Source organism: Brachycentrus maculatus, unplaced genomic scaffold, assembly GCF_059751285.1.
Source record: "Brachycentrus maculatus isolate JH-2025_06_01 unplaced genomic scaffold, ASM5975128v1 h1tg000005l, whole genome shotgun sequence".
Taxonomy (NCBI): Eukaryota; Metazoa; Arthropoda; class Insecta; order Trichoptera; family Brachycentridae; genus Brachycentrus; species Brachycentrus maculatus.
This window is the reverse complement of record NW_028280760.1, coordinates 3,595,468-3,621,401: the sequence shown is the minus strand read 5'-3', so window position 1 is coordinate 3,621,401 and position 25,934 is coordinate 3,595,468. Positions and strand designations below refer to the sequence as shown.

The window sequence follows — 25,934 nt, the reverse complement described above, 5'->3', positions numbered from 1 at the left end:
TCTGCTAAATAAAAGCTTCCTCAAACCAACCATAGGTGGTTCCAGTGAACCAGCGTCATGAGATTCATGATTTATGTAGGATATAAAAAAAAATAGTAGTGTGGTTGTCAAACAATGAGATTTAAAAAATATGCATTGAGCTCTCAGAAAATCGATCGTTTTTTAATCTTTTCATGATTGGTTGGAATCGAATCTTAGAATCCGATTTCACAGTAGATCGTCTAGTCAACTACTCCACGGCGCTTGTCAATTCTTCAATATCTCTTCCATCGCCATAAATATCCTACTCTTCATTTACTGCCTCGAATATCGCCAAAGTACTCAATTTGCAGAATTCTAGCGTGGGAAGTTCTGTGGTAGTAGCTTGTTCTCTAGAGACGGCCACACTTGACACTTGAAGTTTTGCAAATGAAGCACTTGAAGAGTGAGTACTTCAAAAGTCTTCGTGAAATGTCGAGGTAGGTCGTAAAGCCCAGTTTACATTATTCGATTTATTAGTAGTGTTAGAATAAGTCTATACCGTCACAAAGCATAATATAAACACACAGAATAGTACTATTTATAACCCTACTCTGTGATATAGTGGGTAACGCATTTTGGCACCATGCTAAAGGTCCCAGGAGCATCAAAATAAAATAAGTGATTTTTTTATTGTAATATTTATTTCGTATCAATCTGAACTGGCACATAGGTGCTGGACGATACAATAAAGTGCCCTTTGCACCATTGGGCGTGACATAAGTTTAGAAGAAGAAGGGAAGGATTTGTTATATTTCTTTTGTTTTTACCCAGTTTTTTAAAGTATGTTTACAACACAATGACTTTACGTCAAGTATGTTTATGAAAGGGAATTCCGTTAGAAATCGTTGGAGCAATTGATTTATATTTGGACATGCAATAATAAAGTGACAACACGTCAGACGAGAGCGCGCTATTCTAACATAGAACCGCGACAAGATCAGTAGTCATATTTTACGTGAATACCTAAACTCATACATTTTTTTAAACAATCAAACAATGGATTTCTACCCTTGAAACGATGCAAAGGGTTGATAAAGCTAAATACTATCAAATATAATATAAATAAACGAAAACCCATAAAAAAATATAGGTTTTCGTCTTCCTCTTAGTTTATTTCACTCCACCTTCATTAATTTACATTAGAAAAATAAAGACACAAAGCTTTTCCCTATATATGATTACTCGCAATTTATGTGCGTTTTCATCACTAAAATTAGTTAAGTAGGTTGATTTGAAAAGTGCGCTTAAGTGTTCCGATGTAAAGTCTGCCTTAAAGCACGCGGAACTTGTAACACTGAATTAATAACTGATGAGTTATTGTCTACCAGTACGTAAGAGTTCAATGACTGATCAGCGACAGATATTTATTACGAAACTGTTAATTTATTAAGTATTATAAATCCCCAATAATAACTGTAATCTTTAGCGCATATATTAAACAATATATATTGGTTGCTTGGAAGAATATACAAAATAACAATAACTTCGTACGAAAGATTATCGAAAGAAAATGTTACGATATTAAAAAATACTGTTAACTTACAACATTTTGGGTGAGTCTAAATTCTTGTTCACAAATCTGGATTATCTTCAATTATAGATTTTTTTTACATCTCAACATAAATGGAGAAGAATATGGAGGTCTATTGAAATTTTAGTGAAATCAAGCACTAATAACTCCTATAATTTGAGATAATCCAGATTTGTGAACAAGTATTTGGACACACTCAAAATGTCGTAAATTCAAGCACTATGTTTCGAATTTGAACAATATATAGAAGATCCAAGAATTTGAGTGGTGTGGTTGTCAATCATGGGTAGAATTGGTCAATGTTACCCGTGTGTAAAGTGATCACTTAAACCAGCCTATGACGGTCGTAAGCCCCATAAATGCCCAGACTTCCATATTTTTCTTCATGTATGTTGAGATGTTAAAAAAAACTAAAAATTTAGCAAAATAAGCGTGACACCGTCCATAAATGGAACATACTTACTTAATTTATTGTTTCAGTATTTACTTTGTGGTAAGATATGATGAAATTAATATAGAAAACACTTGTTTTTTTACCACTTGAGTATATTTTATGACGACTGGTTTCGGAAACTAAGCTTCCATCTTCAGGTCTAAAAGTAAACTTTATTAGATCTGAAGATGGAAGCTTAGTTTCCGAAATTACTCGTCATAAAATAAACTCATGTGGTAAAAAAACATGTGTTTTCCTTAATAAGAACATATATATGATAGTAAAACATGAATGAAAGCTTGGGGTTGGAATCAAGACTCATTTGTAAATAATAATCGTCCATTTTACACATAAAACATGTATCATTCAAACATAAATAGCTTCACCCCTGTTGTATAATATATTTACACGATTATCGTGTGATTTCATTTATACATATGTTTTTATTAATGCCAGTGCGATCCCTGTGAGTTATGTGGCAATTTACATCGTCATTAACATTAATTCTAACGATAAAGTGAACGTTTCCTTGTATCTGCTGTGATGTATAAATTGTGTTCGAGTGTGGGATATCTCAGTAGGAATGTAGATATTATCATTCACTGGCGCAATATTAATGTCAACAGAATCCGCTGTCTTTCGACTAATGACTAGTAAAAAGGACATAATTATTAATATCGCGTTAACAACATTTTGAATGTGTCCAAACACTTGATCAAGTATTTGGACACACTCAAAATGTTTTAAATAAATTAACTGGTCAAATTATAAGCTAAAATAATAAAAATGAAAATGATATTATCTGGCGTTTCTCATGTATTATATGGGATTATAATCCAGGATTCGGACCTCACATACTAATAAAAGAGTTTCTGCTCAGTAAAAAGATTCTTTACATCTCACCAATAGATGTCTCTAATGAGGTTCTAGTGATTCAACAACAACGTTTCAAAATTGGATCATATATGTAGAACTTCCAAGATTTTCAGTAGTGTGGGTGTCAATCATGGGTAGAATTGATTTAAGATTTTTATTTGATTTAATGCTAAAGCATAGCCCTTTATTTAAATGCATACAAGATCCTTTCAGAATTATTTTACATACTAGAAGACGACTTAAAAGTTTAATTTGAATTTCAATCCCGCTTATAATTTGACCGTCTATTTTATTCACAACATTTTATACGCATTTAAATTTTTGTTCACAAATCTGGATTTCTCTGCTTATAAGTTAATTTTTACATTTGTAAAACTATGTTTATATTTTTACAGAATATAAAAAAGTCCGTAGAGAAATCCATATTTATGAACAAGAATTTAGCTACACTCCAAATGAGATTTTTTTTCTTTTTTGTAGAGGCCTTGTGACTCCCGCGGGGGTACATTTACACGCGGTGTGACATTTCTACCGCGGAGTAGAAATGTCACAATAAGCTTTTTAAAATAAATTTTAAAAACGTCTGAGACATTACTATCTGTCATTAGAATCCTAACTGTCGATCAAACCTCCTCCCTCTACCTCCTTCCCTAATCTCCCTTCTTCCTTTGCCCTCCTTATTATCGTCTTTTGTTAATTTATGTTTCTTTTTAAATGTCAATTTGTAATTTATGTTTTTTTTAAATGTTCAAGTACTATCTGCCCACTGATTGCAAACGGCTATATATGTTATCAAACGTTTTGATCAATATCACTAGTCCGTCTTTGGTCGGTTGGAAGATATTGCTTTTTAGCAATAAGCCCGCCAATGTACTTTTTTTTATTTTCTGTACATGAAGTTTAAATAAATAAATAAAATAAAATAAATAAAAATAATCTATTGAATAATATATTGTTTCAAAATTCTTCACCTTTGTTTTCAAACTCCGCCCCTCGACTCACCCCCTCCCCCTAACTTACCCCTCTCCTTATTTATAGAACAGTTTTTATTTTATTTTATATTTTAGTTATTATTCAGACCTGACGATGGAAGTTCAGCTTCCAAAACAAGCAGTCATTAATAAACTCAAGTGGTATAAAAAAAATGTTTCCTTAATCATTGAAACATGTCTTACCACAAAGTAAATGCCGAAACAAAAAATAAAATTAAAATAAATTAATAAAACACCTGTTTTAGACCACTTTTATTTTGTGCACACGACTAGTTTCGAAAACTACAGATGTGGTTGAAACTAGTCGTGTTTACTTTAATAAGCTCAAAATGTGTCAAACTCAAGAGTTATTTTTTAATATTTAAATAACGTTATTCCACAAAGTTAATACCAAACCAATTAATAATATTCTGTATCTATGAAATATTTCCCAGGCACTTCAACAGATCTTATTATGCTAATTGAATTGAATGAATAATATCAATCAAAAATGACATAAGTAACTCATTAACACCTGGCAGTCTTCAATTAAATTTATTTCGAATTTATAAATCTTTCCGGAAGGCTTGTTACTAACTATTATTTTTATGAATGCGATAAGATTAAAACCTGTATTTAGCCTTGTCTGATGGTTTCTTCGTGGTCAAAACCACCATCAACTCCTATGGCATCCACATAATAGTAAATTATAATGTACATATGACGGTAAAAGAAGCTAATTCACTGTTGAAGCTTGAATGTGATTTGTGATAATATCACTTATTTAAACGTGTGAAATTTTCAAATAGAATTAGCTTTCATACAGGTTTCTTCCCACATAACGATATTTGTTTTTCTTTATCCATTTAATTATTTTTAATTGTTGAATCTGAGCACGCTTTGTTGTGCCTCAGATCTTCTCATCTGTTTAAATGGAAATAAAAAAAGATAGTGCACTCATTTAAAATATTTAATGTTTAGTTCCACAACGCTTGTGTGTACACAATATTTTAGCAGCTGTTAAAAACTGTCTGCTGAGATCAATGTTAAGTATTGTCTGTATTGCTCCTACGTTAAACAGATAGTGCTGCCATTGTACGTAGTAAAAAATATGGTAACAAAACGAGTCACGACTATATAAAAACGTTGTGTCAAAATTTCGTAGCAATTAATGAATACTTTGGAGGTTTAAGACTTTGAAGGAACGAACATACAGTTTCAATAGATTCAAATTAACATATGTCCGAATTTGAAAGGTTATCAGCCCTGCGCTTCATGTACCAGGTAAAATTAAATAAATAAAACAGTGAAAAATCACTCAAATGACCCCTTTGAGAATAGAACGCGGGACCTCCAGCGTGGTAGCCAGACGCGATGACTATGGAGGAGGACGTATAATATATGTTGAATGTTTTTTTTGCAGTTTGTGGCACGACTATAAAACTTTATAAAATAAGAACTAAAACAAAAACTTTGTTTTTAACCACTTTTGTTTTTGGTTCTTTTCTCCAACAGTTCTTGTTAGAACCCTGTTATCTTCAGAGATGGACATATACGAGTCCATCCCTTAAGAGGACAAGGTTCTTAACGAAATCGGTTGGAGAAAAGTACCAATAATTAAAGTGGTTAAAAACAAAAGTGAAGTTATATAAAATTTTCATCAAGTTTGAACAGTTAATGAATAAAATTTAAAACAATTTTGCATGCAATAAGTTTACGACTTCTAAGTAATAGATTTATATTATCCACTGACACTTCGTGATGGAATTGCATTTTAATATATTATTAGATTAAAACCAATATTTTTAGCTTTTCCAGTTTATTTTTATTTGACCAGCGACCGGGTTTCGTCGTTACCGACATCATCAGACTGGTGGGTCCACCAGTCTGATGATGTCGGTAACGACGAAACCCGGTCGCTGGTCAAATAAAAATAAACTGGAAAAGCTAAAAATATTGGTTTTAATCTAATAATATACTTCTAAGTAAAATAACTTATTGGTTTCCACATACACACAGCATGCATATTGGGTGTGCATGTGTGTATGTGTTAATTTGAATAGATAAAGCTTGCTCGTAACCGCAGAGTCCCATGATCTTCAATTATTTCCGTCTATACATAGTCAAGTTTGATGCGTGGTTAATTTTGCACGCGATAATATAATATGATATTCCTATGCAACGTGATTCTCTGCTTAGTAGGAAAACATATTAATTTCAAAAATAATATATGTTTTATATTTAAAAATAAAACAATTGTTTCGCCTACTTTCAAAATAAATACTCCATCGGAATGCCAATTGTGGGTTTTATTGTTTTAAATATTTAAATGCCCAGTTCCCAGCATTGAACAAAGTGAATGGTGCACTGGAATCAGTTATAGGAAATAAAAACCTATCAGCGGAAGCTAAACTGGCAGTGCACAACGGAGTCCTGGTTCCAACTCTAATGTATGGAAGTGAAACATGGTGTTGGCAAAAGAAGGATGAAAGTAGACTGAATACAGTCGAAATGCGATCTCTCAGAAGAATGTGCGACAAAACGATGTATGATAGATGTGCGAATAGTGAAATAAGGAAGGAATGCAAAGCTGAGATAAGCATTATCGATAAAATTAAGAAAGGTGTGTTGAGATGGTTTGGACATGTAGAACGAATGAGTGAGGAAAGAACGGTAAAACAAATTTATGAGGCGAATGTTAGTGGGAAAAGAAGCAGAGGAAGACCGAGAAAAACATGGCACGATCAGGTAGGCCAAATACTTGAAAGTGGTCAGGTTAGGAGTCGTAACAATCGGCGGGTATGTATGAGGAGATGCATGAACGTGGAAGAGGCGAAGAATGTTTGCAAGGACAGAGTGGTGTGGCGCTCTATTCTCTCTGCCTACCCCTGCGGGGAAGCGGCGTGATGGTTAGTTAGTTAGTTAGTTAAAATATTTAAATACTTTAAAACCCTGCTAATACTTAAAAACTGCGTTGTATTTCAAATTCCGCTATATTCATAAAACTTGCCTTCTAACCCATATCGGCCAAAACCTGTTCAAGTAACAGAAATAAAAAAATATATTAAAAATCAGCAAAAATAAAAGTCGTTAAAAGCACAATGTTTGAGTTTTATTTAATAAAACTTTGGAAATATGCCACAAAGCTTAAATATAACTTAACCGAAAAGTATTATATTTCCACAAACTCTTTACCATCAATTTCAATATCATTGATTGCCCACATTTTGACATTTGAAATAATACTAACAAACTGTTTTTTTTTTCAGATTGACGCGTATTTCACCAAAAACATCGATAATTTTTAAAACAATTTGTACAATACTAGTGATACTTAATTTTTTTAAATATTAATCAAGAGCTTTAATTCATACATAGACCTCTAAAAGTTCAAATATATTACATTACGAACTCGTAAGAATAGTGCGAAAGATGCATTTTAAGTGCTAGTGACAAAATTCAACAGATACATAAAATTTTCTGTAGATTATGTTCATTGGAATAGTTTTAGAATTTTCTTGATTGAATATCATACAGAAGACGTGTTTCATATACTGTCTTACAAAACTCGTGTTTATTTGAGGTTTATAACGTGACATAGTGGTATTACTTTTTTTCTTCTCCCACTGGGTGTTTTGTGATGTGCAATGCTGGCCAAGACATGAGTGAGGGCTAAGCGCAGGCGTCTGACGATGCAAGGAGTTGTGATGAGTAAGCCCAAGATCGCGGCGCTGGGCGGCGGAGTGGGCGGCAGCGGCGCACCGGCGGCGACGCCCGGCGAGACGAGCGCCGCTGCGGCGCCGGACGCCAGGGCCAAACAGGTTCTCAAGGAGGCTGTGGACGCGGTTGTCAACAGCTTTGCAAAGCACACGCAAGGATACGGCAGAGGTGAGTGAAAGTCACTTGTTTGTTTGATTGTTTACATCCAGTAGAGGAAAAGCTGAAGCTTTCTGGTCGACTCTGTCGTGTATCATATTTCAGCTTCGATAAAATAAGGGAGTGGTACTTTTCAGTATTTATTTATTTATCATATGATGTCAACGATTCCACCCGTTATTTTTCAGAGTTTATTTGTATAGTTACTTATTAATAGTTAATATGGAAGCGAAACATGGAACTGGCAAAGGAAGGATGAAAGCAGAGTGAATGCTGTTGAAATGCGCTCCCTCAGACGAATGTGTGGAAAATCATTGTGTGACAGAATTAAAAACGAAGATATAAGAAAGGAATGTAAGGCTGAACGAGGAATAATTGAAAAGATTAGAAAGAGCTCTTTGCAGTGGTATGGACATGTGGAGCGAATGGATAGCGAGAGAATGACTAAGAAAATATATGTGGCGAATGTGAGAGGGAAAACAGAACGTGGACGACCGAAAAAGACTTGGCACGATCAGATCAATCAGAACCTAAAATCTGGCGGTGTCAAAAGTCTGCGTAATCGGAGGGCATGTATGACTAGATGTATGGATGTGAAGGAGGCGAGGAGTGTATGTCAGGACAGAAGAGTGTGGCGTTCCATCCTCTCTGCCTACCCCTGCGGGGAAACGGCGTGATGGTAGTAGTAGTAGTAGTAGTAGTTATGTTAAAGAATGGTGGCAGTCGTCAAAAAAATACACTTCACAAAAAAGTACTGAATTGAGTCCGGAAATAATTATCAAAGATTAAGACGAAATCATTACCACTTACTATGCTATTTTCAGTTTTAATTACTTAAACCATTGTAGTTTACGAGAACAAATAAGAGTTATAATTAAGGCTGAATGTATCATAAAACGCATATCATTTTTTTTTTCAATTATAAACCTATCAAAATGGCTATACCTCAAGAAAGATGTTTAGAAAATACCCCTAGAAAGATGAAGTAGAAATAGTTATTATTATAGTTAGTTATTATACAGACCTGAATGATGGAAGTTTAAATTCTGAAACATGTAGTCTATAATAAAACTCAAGTGGTAAAAAACAAGTGTTTTCTTTAATCATTGTATGATGGAAGTTTAACTTCTGAAACACGTAGTCTATAATAAAACTCAAGTGGTAAAAAACAAGTGTTTTCTTTAATCATTATACAGACCTGAATGATGGAAGTTTAACTTCTGAAACATGTAGTCTATAATAAAACTTAAGTGGTAAAAAACAAGTGTTTTCTTTAATCATTGTAAGTAGAAATATATTTTACCATATTATTGTTAGTGAGGCTTTTTCGCAGCGAACAACGGATAAGAAACGCCTGAAATACTAAAAGAATATGGAGATCAAAGGCGAAATAAAGGAATGGGTAAATGATCAAGAGTTTATTTTGTAAAAAATATATTTAAAAAGTTTAATATTATGTTTATTTTGATGAATTAGTTATAAAAAATATGTAAAAATAACTCCACCAATAAAACACATAAGGTGGCTTGGTGGGTCTCCGCAGAAAAAATATGTATATGAATTTAAGAACGTATGTATTTATGTATATACATATACTTATTGTCTAAAAAAAATAATGAAATTTTATAATATATTTTTAGATTAAAACCAATATTTTTAGCTTTTCCACTTTGTTTTTATCTGACCAGGGAACGGGTTTCGTCGTTACCGACATCATCAGACTGGTCTGACGATGTCGGTAACGACGAAACCCGGTCGCTCGTCAAATAAAAACAAAGTGGAAAAGCTAAAAATATTGGTTTTAATCTAATAATATATTAAAATGTAATTCCATCACGAAGTGTCAGTGGATAATATAAATCTATTAGAAATTTTATAAAATAAGGATATGATTGTATGAGGAATAACCTTCATCAACTGGAGAATAACCTGAAAAAGAAAAAGAATACTAACCAAAACTACATTTAATTTGCTCTCTTTTAAACCACGTCATACTTTGTCTCAAGGACGATACGTTTTATAGGTTCATTGCCCATAATAGTTTTGAATATTTGCGGTTATCAGAAAAAATATCGGGTAATAATTAATAAAAATTATTTCCTGCGTAAAAAAATATTGCGCATAAAGTCATAGAACATTACAAATCAGTATCTTTTAATAATAAGGTCAGAAATCGATTAATAATGAGTTGGAAGAAAAAAAAACAAATTAAACTGAGTGAGTGTACTCAGTGAACCTGTTAAAATTTTAGCAGTTCAACGAAAAGTCCATATAAAAAAATAGAATAATTGATTCACTATGTCCTATATCTTAACTTTGTTTATTGATTCAGCATAATTTTGTCAAATAACATGATGATTTAAATATTAACATAAAACACTTGTAGAAGACCACATTTGAGATAATTAATGTAAACACGACTAGTTTCGAGAACTATAGATGTTTTCATAATCAGTTTGTATATAAATTTTATTGAATAAAATACTACTTCCGACTCTTATCCATACCCAATGGTTCATAACGGACTACATCAAATCGCTGCAATGTTAATTTCACACTTTATTATATAAACAAAGGTGATCAGTCCTACGCTGCAGATACCAGCCCAGGTATCAAACAAATGTTAGTGTGAAAAATAATTTTAATTATTTTTAACCCCCTGGAAATCGATCCCGGAACCTCCTGAATGGTAGAGTGTGCTAACCACTACACTATGGAGATGCACAAAAATGCAACAAAATAAACGTGGAAAAGATATCATATGTAGTATTTTAAACATAATTTAAATCTTGGTAAATATTTTTGTCCGCCTCCGTAGTGTAATGGTCAGCACGCTCGGCTACCGTTCTGGAGGTCCCGGGTTCGATTCCCACGGGGGGTAAAATAAATATAAGTGATTTTTTCACTGTAATATTTATTCAATATTACCCTGGACTGGTACCTGAAGCGGAGGGCTGATCACCTTTCCTTCGTGTGTTAACGATCAAGATAACACTGTGTTCATATGAAGCAGTGCCCTATGCACCACTGGGGTGCGGATGAGGGTTTCATTATAAAATATTTTTTAGAAGGTTTATAATAGAAATAAAGTTATAATTAAAAAATGAGTATTAAAAAAAAATATGACTTAAATGAGTTTTATTAATATATACGACTACTTTCGAAAACTAACAGATGTTTTCATCTTCTAATAAAATTTTTAAAAAGTTTTAATTTTTACCAGAAGATGAAAACATCTGTAAGTTTTCGATGCTAGTCGTGTATATTGTATAAATTAAACTCATTAAAGTGGTAAAATCAAAAGTTTAATTTATAAAAATTATGAACATTACATTCCACAAAGTTAATGCCGAATCAATAAATAATATAAAGAATGGGTAATTATTTCTTAGTAAATAGCGTACATGTATGCTGTGGAATTAACTAACTATTTTGCCCATCAAAGTGTGAATTTTTCAAAAATAAAAAAAACGACTATATTTTGAGTGGTGCGCGGATAAACATGTATTAAAATTTCGTAATTTGTCTTAATAAAAGCTTCTTTTTAATCACGCTTCGTGAATTCAGTATATTATGACTACTGTGTGAACTGCTTAATATTCATCCTATGCCCGGAATCACTTCCCATGACGAAGTAATGTGTCTTAGTGCGTTCCGTAATATTATATACCTACATACTTGCATGTATGAGCTTTAAGCCGATACTATTGGCTCATACTCGTACGTTTATCTTGAGAACTTGTACGTCTTGGAATGCTTCAAATTCTTTTGTATCAAAGTTTTGTAGTGTGGCAAAATTCAAAATACTTGTTTTCTCAATACAGCAAATTCAATGAAAAATTTAAATGTCCAGGAACTACTTCATTTCTAAACGGAAGTTTACTTTTTTTAAATTTAAATAGTGTGGTTTTTAATCCTTGGTAGAATGATAAATGTTACACGTATATAAAGTAATCAGTTAAATATTCTCAATATTTTAAATATTAAAACCATTTACATTGTGGTTAGTCATTTTAACTTTTGTGTTTTTTAAGAAGAATGTTAGTAATATTAGCTCTTCGTTATATATAACTATTCATCGAGATTTTTTTCTTCCGTTTTCAAGAGTACTAATATTACTTACATTTTTGTAAAGAATATTAAAGTGATCAGTATAACCTAAATAATTAACTAACCATCACGCCGCTTCCCCGCAGGGGTAGGCGAAGAGAATAAAATGCCACACTACTCTGTCCTTTGCAAACAACTTTCGCCTCTTTTACATTCATGCATGTCATCATAGGCCTTCCGACTCCCAATCTGACCATTTTTAAGTATTTGAAAGACTTATTCAGGCCGAGTTTTCTTTGGCCTTCCTTTGCTCCTGTTTCTAACAATACGTCTCCTAAATTTACTCAACTCTTTTTTCCTCACCCATTTGTTCCACGTGTCTAAACCATCTCAAAACACCTTTCTCAATTGTATCGATAACACTTATCTCAGCCTTGCATTCTTTCCTTATTTCGCCATTCGAACATCTATGTATCATACAACGTTTGACGCACATTCGTTTGAGAGAACGCATTTCAACTGCATTTAATCTATACACACACAAACATATATATATATATATATATATATATATATATATATATATATATATATATATATATATATATATATATATATATATATATATATATATATATATATATGTATAAATTACTTAATAATAATATATTTCATGGAAAATATGTTAATTTAGAAGGTCCTCTGCAAAAATAAAATAGATCATTCAAACTTGAACTTGAACTTGAACATTTTGACGTCATAAATCGGCGTTTCCCGTTATTTCTCAGAAATCGAATTATTACAGAAGACACAATGAATTAAATAACAATAAATAAAATACATCCGAGAATTCAACTCGGATTTGAAATAATTTACGTTGGCGATTCGTTTTTTTCAAAGATGTAAACCTTGTCAATAAATTCAAATTATCTCGAAAAATTCAAATTTAAAATGCTTATCAACACATCAAAAGACGTTTCACACAATTTGCTAACCATTTATCCTATTAATTGGCATTTCAGAATATTTATTGCACTGAAATTCTAATTCTGTCTCCTTGGAACACGCTTTTTTCGCTCTTTCCGAATCAATGAATAATACGAGATGACTTTTTTATTGACTGATTGAAATTATATGCCAAATATGGATATTTACGTCGGATATTATAATTTACAAGTGGTATCTACGCGTTATATAAATATTTCAACATGTTACTGATTAAAAATGAATTACAAGTATCATTGAGTAAAGAAAACACTTGTTTTTTACCACTTGAGCTTTATTATAGACTACATGTTTCAGAAGTTAAACATCCATCATTCAGGTCTGTATAATAACTAAAATATAAATTGTTCTATAAATAAGGAGAGGGGAAAGTAAGGGGAAGGGGTTAGTCAAGGGGCGGAGTTTGAAAACAAAGGAAAAATGGAAAGCAAAGGTGAAGAATTTTGAAACAATATATTATTTAATAAACTATTATTAGAATTTAGGTTTTTTTGGATTTCTAAATTTTCAAGATAATTCGTAATTTGGCCTTTATATGGAACAAGGTGTAATAATTTTAATTTACGAGAGTGAAATGAGTGATTAGTATCTATTATGTGATTTGCAAATTCCGAAAAATAATTACTAATAATTCGGTACCTCGGTCTTCCTCTGCTTCTATTACCAATTACATTCGCCACATTCGCCTCATTGACTTGTTTAACTATCCTTTCTTCACTCATTCGATTCACATGCACAAACCATCTCAACACACCTTTCTTAATGTTATCGATAATGCTAAGTGCCGTTACCATCTAAACTGTCTTTCTTCTACCTCAGTGTCGCAAACTTAAGAGGCACACCAAAGAAAAAATAAAGCTAATTTAATATTGATTTATTATTTAAATCCTGAGCCTGCTTAACTGAGCGGAGGCAATCAAAATTGTAAGAGTTATCTTATTATTTTTGACATCTCATCAAAGATGAAGAAGAATATGGAAGTCTGGGCATTTACGGGGCTGACGACCGTCAAAGGCTGGTTTAAGTGATCACTTTACACACGTGTAACATTCACCGATTCTACCCATTATTGACAACCACACTACTCAAATTCTTGGAAATTCTATATATATGAACCAAATTCTTAATATTACTCTTCATCTTTGATGAGATGACAAAAAATAATATGAAAATAACTCCTGTAATTGGAGATAATCCAGATTTTGTGAAGTATTTGGATACACTCAAAATATTGTCAGATAGATTGTTGACATGATTAAGATTATTATTCTTTTTCTACCCCTTATTCACACCCAATGGTGCATAGGGCACAGAAGCGTATAGAATAGTGTTATTTTGATTGCTAAACTCAAATTTCAGAAGTTGTGTTTATTGTTGTTGACGTGTTTATATTTCCTTGAAAATATTTGCAAGAGTAAGACTGTCTTTCTCAGAGTTGACTGTAAGTTTCTCTCATAAATCATCGACGTAGGTGTTTTTTTGTAATAATCTATGAAATATATTGCAGGAAGGTTTCAGCTAACACTTCCTGTTTAAAGCAATACATGCAATAAAATGAGCAAAAAATAAAATGCAGTATAATTACACCAAACCCACGTTTATTTAAAATTACACGTCTAGATACGAATACATACATCCTTATGACATCAATTACGGAAATCACCATACTGAGTTGTATAAACTGCCATCACACATGCTGAGCGTATGGTACACAGGTTTTCTGTGCTCAAGGGTGAGATCTCAACATTAAAAATTCACTACGCGACCGGCTGCGCGAGAGGCCACAATGGCTGCGTGCATTTTTTAAGAAGGTACATACATTATTTTTTTTTTTTAAATAAATAAAAAAAAAATCAAAAAATTAACTTCTTACCTTTCAACTCTTTTTTTGTTACCATGTATTTATTTCGAAGCAAGACTAATTTTTTTCTTTTTATTTTACCATGGCTCTGCTTACATGAAAAATATATCAAAGCACATATTTTTGATATGTTCGATTTCACAATGCTTGTGGGTATACAATATTTTAGCAGCTGTCAAGTAGCACGCTGTCCACCTTGAGTAATATTTAATATGGCACATGTTTCTATTACATTCAACAGATGGCGCTGCCGTTGCGATATAAAAAGAATGCAACATTTCATAGCAATCGGTGAATAAATTAAAGAGATGTAAGATTTTAAACAAATAAGCATTAACAATTTTATTTACATATATATAAAATACATTTATACCATTAAGAAACTTTTGCATGTGCATATAAAAAATATATACGCAATTAACGTCACAATGAAATAAATACCCATTATAAAATCGTTTCCTTTAATCTTCATCCATCTTTGCATTCCATTCATACATTATAATTTTTAGCACTCAGTAAAATTACAGTTTTTAAACTTTCTACTTCATAAAATTGTGTGGAATTTAACCTACTTTTGTTATCGGGTCGTCCTTTCGAAATCGCCCTAAGATCGTATTTTAACCGAAAAGAATTGACCCAAGGATTACATATTTTTTCTTTAAACAAACACAATATTGAAAGTACTTGTTATTTGAGTCTAATCAAAATTATACATGGGTATTTTTTTAATAAAAGCATTGTTTACTTTGTTGTATAGTAATAAAACCCTTTCTTTATCATTCATCGTTCACTTTGTGTAATTGGTGTTTATTAATGTGGTATTATACAAAGTGAACGATGAATGATAAGCTGAATCTTAAAATTATCGTCGTCTCAACTTGAGACAAAGTACCTATCTTTTTATAAGAAAGAAGATGTCAGTCTCTTTAATTGGTAAATACTACTATTTCTTAAAATCTATTGTCACACATGTTATGATGTATTCATCGTCAACATCATTTTCAAACACCGAATACATCAAAACACGTCTTATATTTGATTTTAAGATTAAGTGGTATGTACCACGTAAAAATTAAAATTAAAATGCATAGGTATTACCATTATGTGACTGGCAAATCAATTACAACATTTTAAGTGTGTCTAAATACTTGTTTATAAATATGGATTATCTCCAATTATTTCATGAGTTTTTTTCATTTATATATTTTTTTTTTGACAAAAATTCAAAAAACATTATAAAAATATCGGGCGTTATATAAAGTGCGCCTCCTAGCGTTACCGAATGCTGAATGAGATCTGTGATTGCGAATGGATATGGCCTTAAAAAATAAATTCAAAATACTCATTATCTTAAAAGCGAATATTATTTTTTTAATGGTCCATTAGCATCTTTAACGTCTTTATCTCATCGAAATAGCTTCATTTTTTATATCTTATGTAACCCTTCCACGTCAAAGACCACCAGCGTCGAACGATTTAGGGTAAGAAAACGTACAGTGTAATAATTATACATGGATAAGGGTTATGAATAAGGGTTGGTTTGTTTATGCACCCAAAGCTCGTAGCAACACGCTTTTTACAATAATAAGTTTCTTATGGATGTTAATAAACTTCAAAATGTTGTTGATAAATTATCTGGTCAAAAAATAAGCTAAAAATAATCAAATAAAAAGGATATTTCTGGCGTTTCTTATGTATGTGATTATAATCCAGCATTCGGACTTCACATACAAATATAAGTTACTGCTCAATAAAAAAAGCTTCTTTGTCTCACCTATAGATGTCACTAGTGAAAATTCTACAGATTCTTGTACAAGGTTTTAAAATAGGATCATATATATAGAACTTCCATGCATTTGAGTAGTGTGGTTGTCAATAATGGGCAGAAAAGGTGAATGCTACACGTGTGTAAAGTGATCACGTAAGCCCCGTAAATGCCCAGACTTCCATATTCTTCTTCATCTTTCATGAGATGTCAAAAAATAATAAGGTACTATAGACGGTTGATTGAACCCTGTCAATTTATATAAAATTATTTGTTTTATATACTTTATAAAATCCATTTCTGGTAATAAATATCAGTCAACGAAATGTACAGAATTCCCGATGATGTTAGTTTTACCTGAAGTATCTTGGAGAATTAGTGATAAAGATAACGATGACGGTTGAACTATGCAGAAGTTCAATAGTGAGTTGATTGTTCGTACTCCCACACGCCTCTTCAATTTACTCCGAGATCCATTCGTTGCATATGTTAATGTAAACATTTCGTTATTCAAAGAAATTCTAAAAGGGGCTCGTTCATACTATAATGATATAATCAATGTCAAATTATATCGCAAAACTAGGTAATAAAATGCCATTTCACGTGTTCTTACATTAAGAAATATTTGTTCATTCGTACTCTTTAAGACATTTCGCTCACTCCTTTCAACAACGCCATATATCAAAAATCGTCACATTACATACACTCATCTATAGATTTACTATTTTTCCATAATAATAAAATTAAAAATTTATTCAATAAGTCGAAAATGTAACGTTTTGAATCAAAATTTATAATTTAAAAAGTGATTGAATAGCATTTTATTTTTATGTATTTTTTTTAAATAATAAAATTGGCAAGACATATCGCTCACTCCTTTCAACAACGTCATATATCAAGAATCGTTAATTTTTAGTTGTGCATGTTTTTGGAATGCCCTGAATATTTTCAAAACCGGAATATTTTTAAACTTAATATTTACCCGCTACAGGGTAGAAAGTGTTGTTTTTGCATTTAGAAGAAAAGTTATGGTTTATTTTATTTTTTTATTTTTCAAATGGAAAAAAAACCTTCAGGTTTTAACTAAAAAGATCTGTCAAGCAGTAAAAACTTCAATAACCGGCTTGGTATTTATTTTTAATGCATTTTATTATATTTTTAAACTTTAAAAACGATGTCCTGTAAAATCAAGTTTTTTGATATAGGACATTGTTGAAAGGAGTGAACGATTTGTAGACGGAAATTCATTGTAATATTCCTACTTTAATATAAAAGAAATCATGATTAAATTATCTTTCTACTTACCACTTTATTAATTGATAATATTTATTGATTCGGCATTAATTTTGGGGATGATATGTTGATTATTTAAAAACACTTGTTCGTACGTGTATAATACTTCTTATTACCAATTATTTTGAGTTTTATTTCATTACACACGACTAGTTTCGAAAACTACAGATGTTTTCATCTACAGTTGCATAGTAAAGCAACTAACTATACATGTGTTTTATTTTAATAATTATTAATTGATTATTGGTTTTGTTTTTTTTTAATGTGGTCAAAACTCACTGTAAAATTTCTTAAAAACATATTTCATAAAAATAGAAGTTCTTACAATTTTATGTTTAATGTTTGTTTCGGCAGTCACTTTGCGGTGATATCGATCCATTTTTAATTTTTATTTTATTTGGTAAATACTACCATTTCTTCAAATATCTGACTATGACTATGAATGTAAGATATTTGATGACAATGACAATTGATAATGACTAATACCTCTCCCCTATTGTCTATGTTTCCACTGATAAAAAAATAATAAATAAATAAAAATAAGATACAGCTCCTACCTTCTCTTTATCCTTCAGAATCTTATAGACACAAATCTAAAATTTAGACGTAGCTTCACATACGATGTTTGAAAATGATGTGGAATACATCGCAACACGTATCACAATAGATATTAAGATATTATTATTTTTTTTTTGACATCTCATCAAAGATGAAGAAGAATATGGAAGTCTGAGCATTTACGGGGCTAACGACCGTCATAGGCTGGTTTAAGTGATCACCTTACACACGTGTAACATTCACCAATTCTACCCATTATTGACAAGCACAAACTCTTTTATTAGTATGTGACGTCCGAATCCTGAACTATAATCACACACATGAGAAACGTCAGATAATATAATTTTCATTTTTATTATTTAAGCTTATAATTTGACCAGATAATTTATTTACAACATTTTTAGTGTGTCCAAATACGCGTTCAAAAAATCATGATTTTGTGAACAAGTATTGGGCACACTCAAAAAGTTGTGTTTATAAAGATATATTGTTATTGACCAATACAATTTTAACAAAAAATAATATTATGCGATCACTTAAGCCAGCCAAATACCAGATCGTACAGACTTCGATCTTTTTTCTTATAAAAATTATGTCTCAATCGAGAAATCTATAAAATTATATATACCATATATGTAAGAAATGTGGGTATGTATGTGACATATTGGTGACAACAACATAGCCGCAATCGTGGGCATTCTTTACATTGTTGGCCGATCAATGTCATTTTCTCCATTTTTTTAATGTCGCGCCCACTGTTTCGATATCAATGAACCCTTCGCAAAAGTCCCTTATCGATTCTGGATTTAGTAACGTTTTACTGACATTTGATACGGCAATGTTTTAAAATCTGCCATTATTGCCGGCCGTAAGAACTAAACATTTAAACGTATGGGACGAACCTTTTATTGGTTATAAAGATAACTTTTGGCCCGTCAATACTTAATTTTAATTAACATTTTATTGCCCGAACAGGGGGGTTATGGTTTTGTTTATACGGTATACGAAGAAAAACGTGGTAGGAATGCATATAAAAGATTGCATGTGAGTTTTGAACTTTGTAAACATTAAAAGCTACATCCCTTATCTTTAAGGGAATTTTGATACTCGTTATTTAGTTTTATTTGTTTGAGATCTTTCTCAAACAAATAAAACTAAATAACGAGTATCAAAATTCACTTAATTTTTTTTGTTCCTCATATCGCTCACTCCTTTCAAGAACGTCATAAATAAATAAAAAACTTGATTTTTCAGGAGATCGTTCTCAAAGTTTAAAAATATAACACAATGTATTCAAAATAAATAAAAAGCCACTTATTGAACTTTTTACTGTGCAATAGATCTCTTTAGCTAAAATCTGAAGGTTTTTTCTCTATTTGAAAAATATTTAGTATATTTAAAAAAATAATTGAACAACACCTTTTTCTTCGAAATGCAAAAACAACATTTTCTGCCCTGTAGCGGGTAAATATTAAGTTAAAGATATGCCTCTTTTGCTGTGATATAGTACATTTTCTGGGCATTCCGAAAACATGTCCAACTGAAAATTGTCGATTTTTGATATATGACGTTCTTGAAAGGAGTGAGCGATATACTCAATTAATATAGTTTGGTATGGGTACAGAAAAAAATTCATTCAGACCCGTGACAAATGCATTAGGATTTTGTACTTAAATCTTAATATAGTTATATCAGTTACTTTGTGGTAAAAATCTATTCATTTTTAATTAATGTTTTACTAAGTAAATACCACTATTTCTTAAAATCTACTGTGACACGTGTTTCCATGCACATGATGTGTGTTTCGATAAAATTGAACGATCGTCTATACAAAATATTATGGACACGTGTATTACGTACCATGTTTTAATGTACACAGATATTTTTATTCGAGATTGTGATTACTTTCCTGAGGAATGAAAATGCCAACAATGAAACGCAATATTTCAAGCAGTGCTATCATATTATTCCATACATTGTATTGCAGCTAACCTTTGTCTTTGGAGATGACCATCAGTTCCCAGTTTCCCCGCATATTAATGCAAGGCCCGCATTATGAGTATGAAAGAGGACACAAAGATATAAAAGTCACATACTTCGCGGTCGCGTGCGCTTGTCAAGGCGACAAAGTGTCGTAAAAATGTCGGTCACATTAAAATTAATGTCACTCTTAAGGGGGGTGCCATTAAATATGTCACACTCGGTTAAAGGGGTACTCGCAAACACACAGTTTAGAAACCGTCCGGCTCAAAAAAACATTACGGTTATATTCGTATTTTAGACTGAATTTCATTCAGTGTCTTTCTTTTAAAAATTATTTGTAGAATATATTTACTTACCATATATTGGAATTTGATTTCAAAAGAATAAAAATAGAAACTAGTTAAACTTCTTACCTTTCAATAACACTTAATATTTCAAATCTTTATAATTTCGAAGAAAAACTGTCTTTTTTTCAAAACAAAAACGGTGTTTTAAGAATATAAAAAAATCAATTACGTTAAATGTTACCTGGGTTTAAAAAAATGTTGCGATTTATCGTATATTGGGCTTTTACAATATTATAGGTGTCTCAACTCGAGATGAAACATGTATCGTTTTTCATCATGGAAGTCTGAGCAACCCAGGGCTTACGACCTGACGTTTGGCCGGCTTACGTGATACACACTTGTGTAGCATTCAGAATTGTGCTTATAATGAAATATTCAAAAACTTATTTTAGAGTACATTTTCAATTTAAAATAAACGGACTTGGCCACGTTTGAAAGTAATCTAGTGATATTTTTGACTCTAATTATTAATATTTATTATTTTTATCTTGACAGGCGCCGTAGATAAGATGAGAAGACGCATGGCTGCGAATTAGGCGTCGCAAGTTTAAATTAGAAAAAAATGGGGTAGTCTATTTTAATGCGTGTATGTGGAACGCTCGCCACTGGTGAAATCGTATACAAAATATTACAATGTGGGAGTTTCTTTGAATTAAAGGTTTGTACATAATACCATGGGATCCGGTTGCTCTCGTTCGTATATTTTGGTCATTTTATTGTCCTTTGTCTTGAGAATACATTTTACAGCGCATATAATGTTGCCTTCACACCATAAAGAGCATCCTACGTTTGAGAAATCGGTGGGCAATTGTGTGCCTTTGAAACATTGTAAAAATTTGTACCTACTGCAGGCTTAACCCTTTGACTGCCAAAATCTGAAATATCTTGGCTTAGGGAAGTCTAGCGAGAAATGCTGGATCCGTTGGATCTGACGACACAATCAATAATATTATCATATACATTTAGTATAAAATCTGTACAAAAGTTTTTTCATGGTTGTGCAAATTAAAGAAAACGATTCATATCATATTATTTTGAGAATCAAAAAGACTTTGTTTTTAGATCCACTCAAATTTTTATTAACCAACTAGTTTCGGCAACAACCTGTTACCCTCTTCAGGGTTTAATTTATGACTAAAACCCTGAAGAGGGCAACAGGTTGTTGCCGAAACTAGTTGGTTAGTAAAAATGTGAGTGGATCAAAAAACAAAGTCTTTTTATTTTTCAAAATAATATATCAATATGATCCACAAAGTTAATGCTTTCAATATTCAAAACACGATTCACATTATGTTTTTTTTTCTTCAATCGTTTATTCTTCGATAAAAATACAATAAACTAATTCCGTTCCCGCGAAAAGAAAGTTCTGTAAAACTGTTACATTCTTCAAATGTGTAAATTTTTACATATCTGCATTAATCAATAAGGTACTAAAGACTGATTCAAATATAATACATATATTGCATAACTAAAAAAAATCCTTAATTACTCACACACCTACTTTGTCAGGTTGAACCGGATATTCTCATGAAAGTCGGTACTTCGTTTAGTTCGAAGTTTGTATTATGCGCACAACGTTAAAAGCAGGTGGACACTAAATGAGCAGCATTTACTTCTTAGTCGATTTTGTATATAGTTGCATACATTTAGTAACTCCGTATCATAACTCAAGCTGTGAAATTTCTGTCTCTCCTGACGAATAGAAAATAGATTAATTTCAACAATGGATACATAAATACAGAGTGTTAATAAATTATTCTTCTTCTTCTCAAACCATTATCTGCACCGGGTGGTGCATTGAGCACTGTATCATATAAACGCAGTGTTATCTTGATCATTAACACATGAAGGTAAGATCATCAACCCTCGACATCAGGTACCAGTCCAGGGTAATATTGAATAAATATTAGAGTGAAAAATCACTTATATTTGTTTGACCCCCCCTCCCTCTTGGAATCGAATCCGGGACCTCCAGTACGGTAGCCGAGCGTGCTGACCATTATACTAGTTTATAAATTTCCCAAAGCATTTTACTTTTTAATAATTTATGTTTAAAGACATAGTAACCCCAAAAGTCCTGGTAGCCAAAGGGTTAAGTGATTTGATAGGATTTAAAAATACACCTCATAAAATTCCGTACAAAATGAGACAGTAAAGTCTTTATCAAGAATCGGAATTCGGCAATTCCGAAAGGATATTTGCAATTTCATACCTAGAATTTAGTCTGTCAGTGCATTCTTGAAGGCATATTTTACAGGAAAACAACGAAAGAATCGCCGACATATCCTTTTTTAGATGGAAGCTGTATTTATTATTCACCTTACTAACTATGTACAAGGTTTATAGATCATTGAGTGGATTTTTGTTTCTTCTAGCTAAGAAATATGTGTTGCTTCATTTTGATATGTGTTGGGGGATTAGGAGGGCTTATTTTATGTGGGACTATCAGAAACATCTCAACATTTGGAGGAAACCACGAATTTATTTTGCACACGGAATCGAACCCGCGACATCTACCCATCTACGCCTAGGCGCTTTCTGCAAGATAAGAGTTAGTGGTATTGTTAATCTATGACATATTATATGTTTCTAAAGACATTTGTCATGAAGACTTTTGTCTTCAAAAAAAAAAGATAATAAAATATTTGGGAATTGAACTCCCTAAAAAAATTAACATACCAAAATTCTAAAGAAAATAATTAATTTACAACATTTTGAGTGTGTCAAAGTGTGTTCTTTTCATCTAACCAATAGATGTCTCTAGTGAAGTTCTAATGATTCAAGAACAACGCTTCGAAATTGGTTCATACATATATATAGAACTTCCATGAATTTGAATAGTGTGGTTGTCAATAATGGGTAGAATTGGTGAACATTACACGTATGTAAAGTGATCACTTAAACCAACCTATTATGGTCGTTAGCCCCGTAAATGCCCTGACTTCTATATTCTTCTTCATCTTTGATGAGATGCCATTACATGTAAATCTTAAAAAATATATATTAAAAAAAATATATACTCTAATATTTCACCATTAATCAAATAAAACAATAAACCTTGAGTGTAAGTCCCTCTCCAGACACAAGAGTTCAGTCTCTTTTTTGGAGAAGCACAGCGAACCTTAATTTTTAAGTTTGCTTTATGTATAAATGTAAAGAAATTATGTTAAATTAAAAAATGTAACCATATTAAATAAACAAATTTTAAAAAAACTGACAAAATTATCAAGTTCTTTGAGCAAAACGATCGATAAAAAAATAATGCAGTTAGGTGGGTGCTGGATTTGCGCAGTTGAAATATACGCGCGTGTATACGAAAACAGGTTTATAACCTGTGACAGTTGCCTCATAAAAATATCGGATAAAAGATTTAGTGTATGATTTAATTAATATCTAAATTTGATAAAAATAGGCTCTTCAAGAAACAGTATCACGGTATCTCTAAATTAGTTTAATGAAAAAAAAACACCTGTGAGGAAGTTGGTTTTTGCTAAGACGCTTCATTTGACAAAGACAAAAAAGTTATCTGCTGGAATAAGTGATGAAATATTTGTAAATATATATATATATATATATATATATATATATATATATATATATAATATATATATATATATATATATATATATATATATATACATATATATATATATATATATATATATATATATATATATATATATATATATATATATATATATATATATATATATATATATATATATATATATATATATAATAAATAACTTACCGCACCCCAATGGTGCATAGGGCACTGCTTCATATAAACGCAGTGTTATCTCGATCGATTACACATGAAGGAAAAGTGATCAGCCCTCCACTTCAGGTACCAGTCCAGTGTAATATTGAATAAATATTAGGGTGAAAAAATCACTTATATTTATTAAAGCCTGGAAATCGAACCCGGGACCTCCGGGAACGGTAGCCGAGCATGCTGACCATTACACTACGGAGGCGGACAAAATATATATTTACAATATATAAATTATCCTTGCAATAATGCAATGTATTGCTTATACCCAAATGAACCAGCTGCCTGACGTATATAAAATAGAACCCAAATAGTATAAAAATGAATGAATTGAAAAAATTATTTATGGAAAGATATTTGTGTTAGTGATTAGTTATATTTTCTCATTTTTTCCTTTAAACATGCTTCTTATCTTATGTTTTTTTATATGCCTATTAACTGTACATTTTATTGCTTTATATTTTACATTTGTTTGTGTTTGTGTCCTGTGTTTTTTTGTTGTTTTTTCAGCCTTGTTCACCATTATCCCATATCCTAAAATGAGTAATGGAAATTACTCATCGAGAATTTAAAATATACATGTGACTTATATATTTTATAAATTAAAATAAATAAATTCTTATGACCACGATTATTTACTTAAAATACTTGATCATGCAAAGTTTTTCTCGGTCTTCCTATCCCTAAGGGACTGTGATATTTTTCTCTTATAAAGAGGTCGCTCTCTTATTTCTACACTTTTATTTACTAGATATGTTTAATAGCGAGACCTATACATAATTATTATTTAATTTAATATAATATATCCCTTTTTTGGATATTTCGTTATCATAATCTCTTTTATAGATATTTCGCAGGTTCTACTATATATGAAAGAGACAAAAGTATTTATTATGTAATTTTTCAATACTGCATTTCGCCTTTGATATTTTTGTCAGGGTAATGTAGGTAAAAGATTTGGTAGTTGGTGATGTTTAAATTTAATGAATCACATTTAAAACCCTTACTATTACTTACATGTAAGAATTATTATAAAACACTACTTAAATGCAGTAATTCAATCATTTTCTCAGAAAAATTTTATTAAATCATAGTTTTCAACCTCTGCCTTGTTGTATATAAAATACAGATTTTTTTTATATTCTCCCACCAGTCTGATGATGTTGATAACGAAACCTGGTCACTGGTCAAATAAAATGAATGTGAAAAAAAAACTAGTTATTTTATTATATAAAATGCAGCTCTACCGAGAAATGTCAGTACAAAACTTAAATCATTTTTTGTTTATTATTTTATCAAGATTTTTTTATTGATATCTAAATACATATAAAGAAGAAAACGGATGTCTGAGATTATACAGGATTTTTTATTTATATTATATCTATGCTTCAATCAACACCTTTTAGCACATGTCACTTCTTTGGCACCATATATGGTTGATGATGTGTTTGAAAATGACGCGGAATGCATCGAAACACGTGTCACAAAGAAATAGTGGTATTTACCAAGTAAAACGTATAACAAAAATACCATGTGTAGATATTACAACAAAGTGAGTGCCGAATCAATTAATGAAACCATTTATTTATTTT

General features: G+C 31.3%; 1 protein-coding gene across 1 annotated transcript in view; it reads left to right on the top strand.

Moving 5' to 3' along the window:
• The window catches only part of LOC148313877 (protein limb expression 1 homolog), a 141,490-nt gene that overhangs the window by 26,792 nt on the left and 88,764 nt on the right, over positions 1–25,934 (top strand). The window contains exon 2 of the mRNA XM_088278194.1: positions 7,102–7,720. Coding sequence (XP_088134320.1) covers positions 7,525–7,720 — 196 coding nt within the window. The 5' untranslated portion in view covers positions 7,102–7,524. The remainder of the gene's footprint in view (positions 1–7,101; positions 7,721–25,934) is intronic.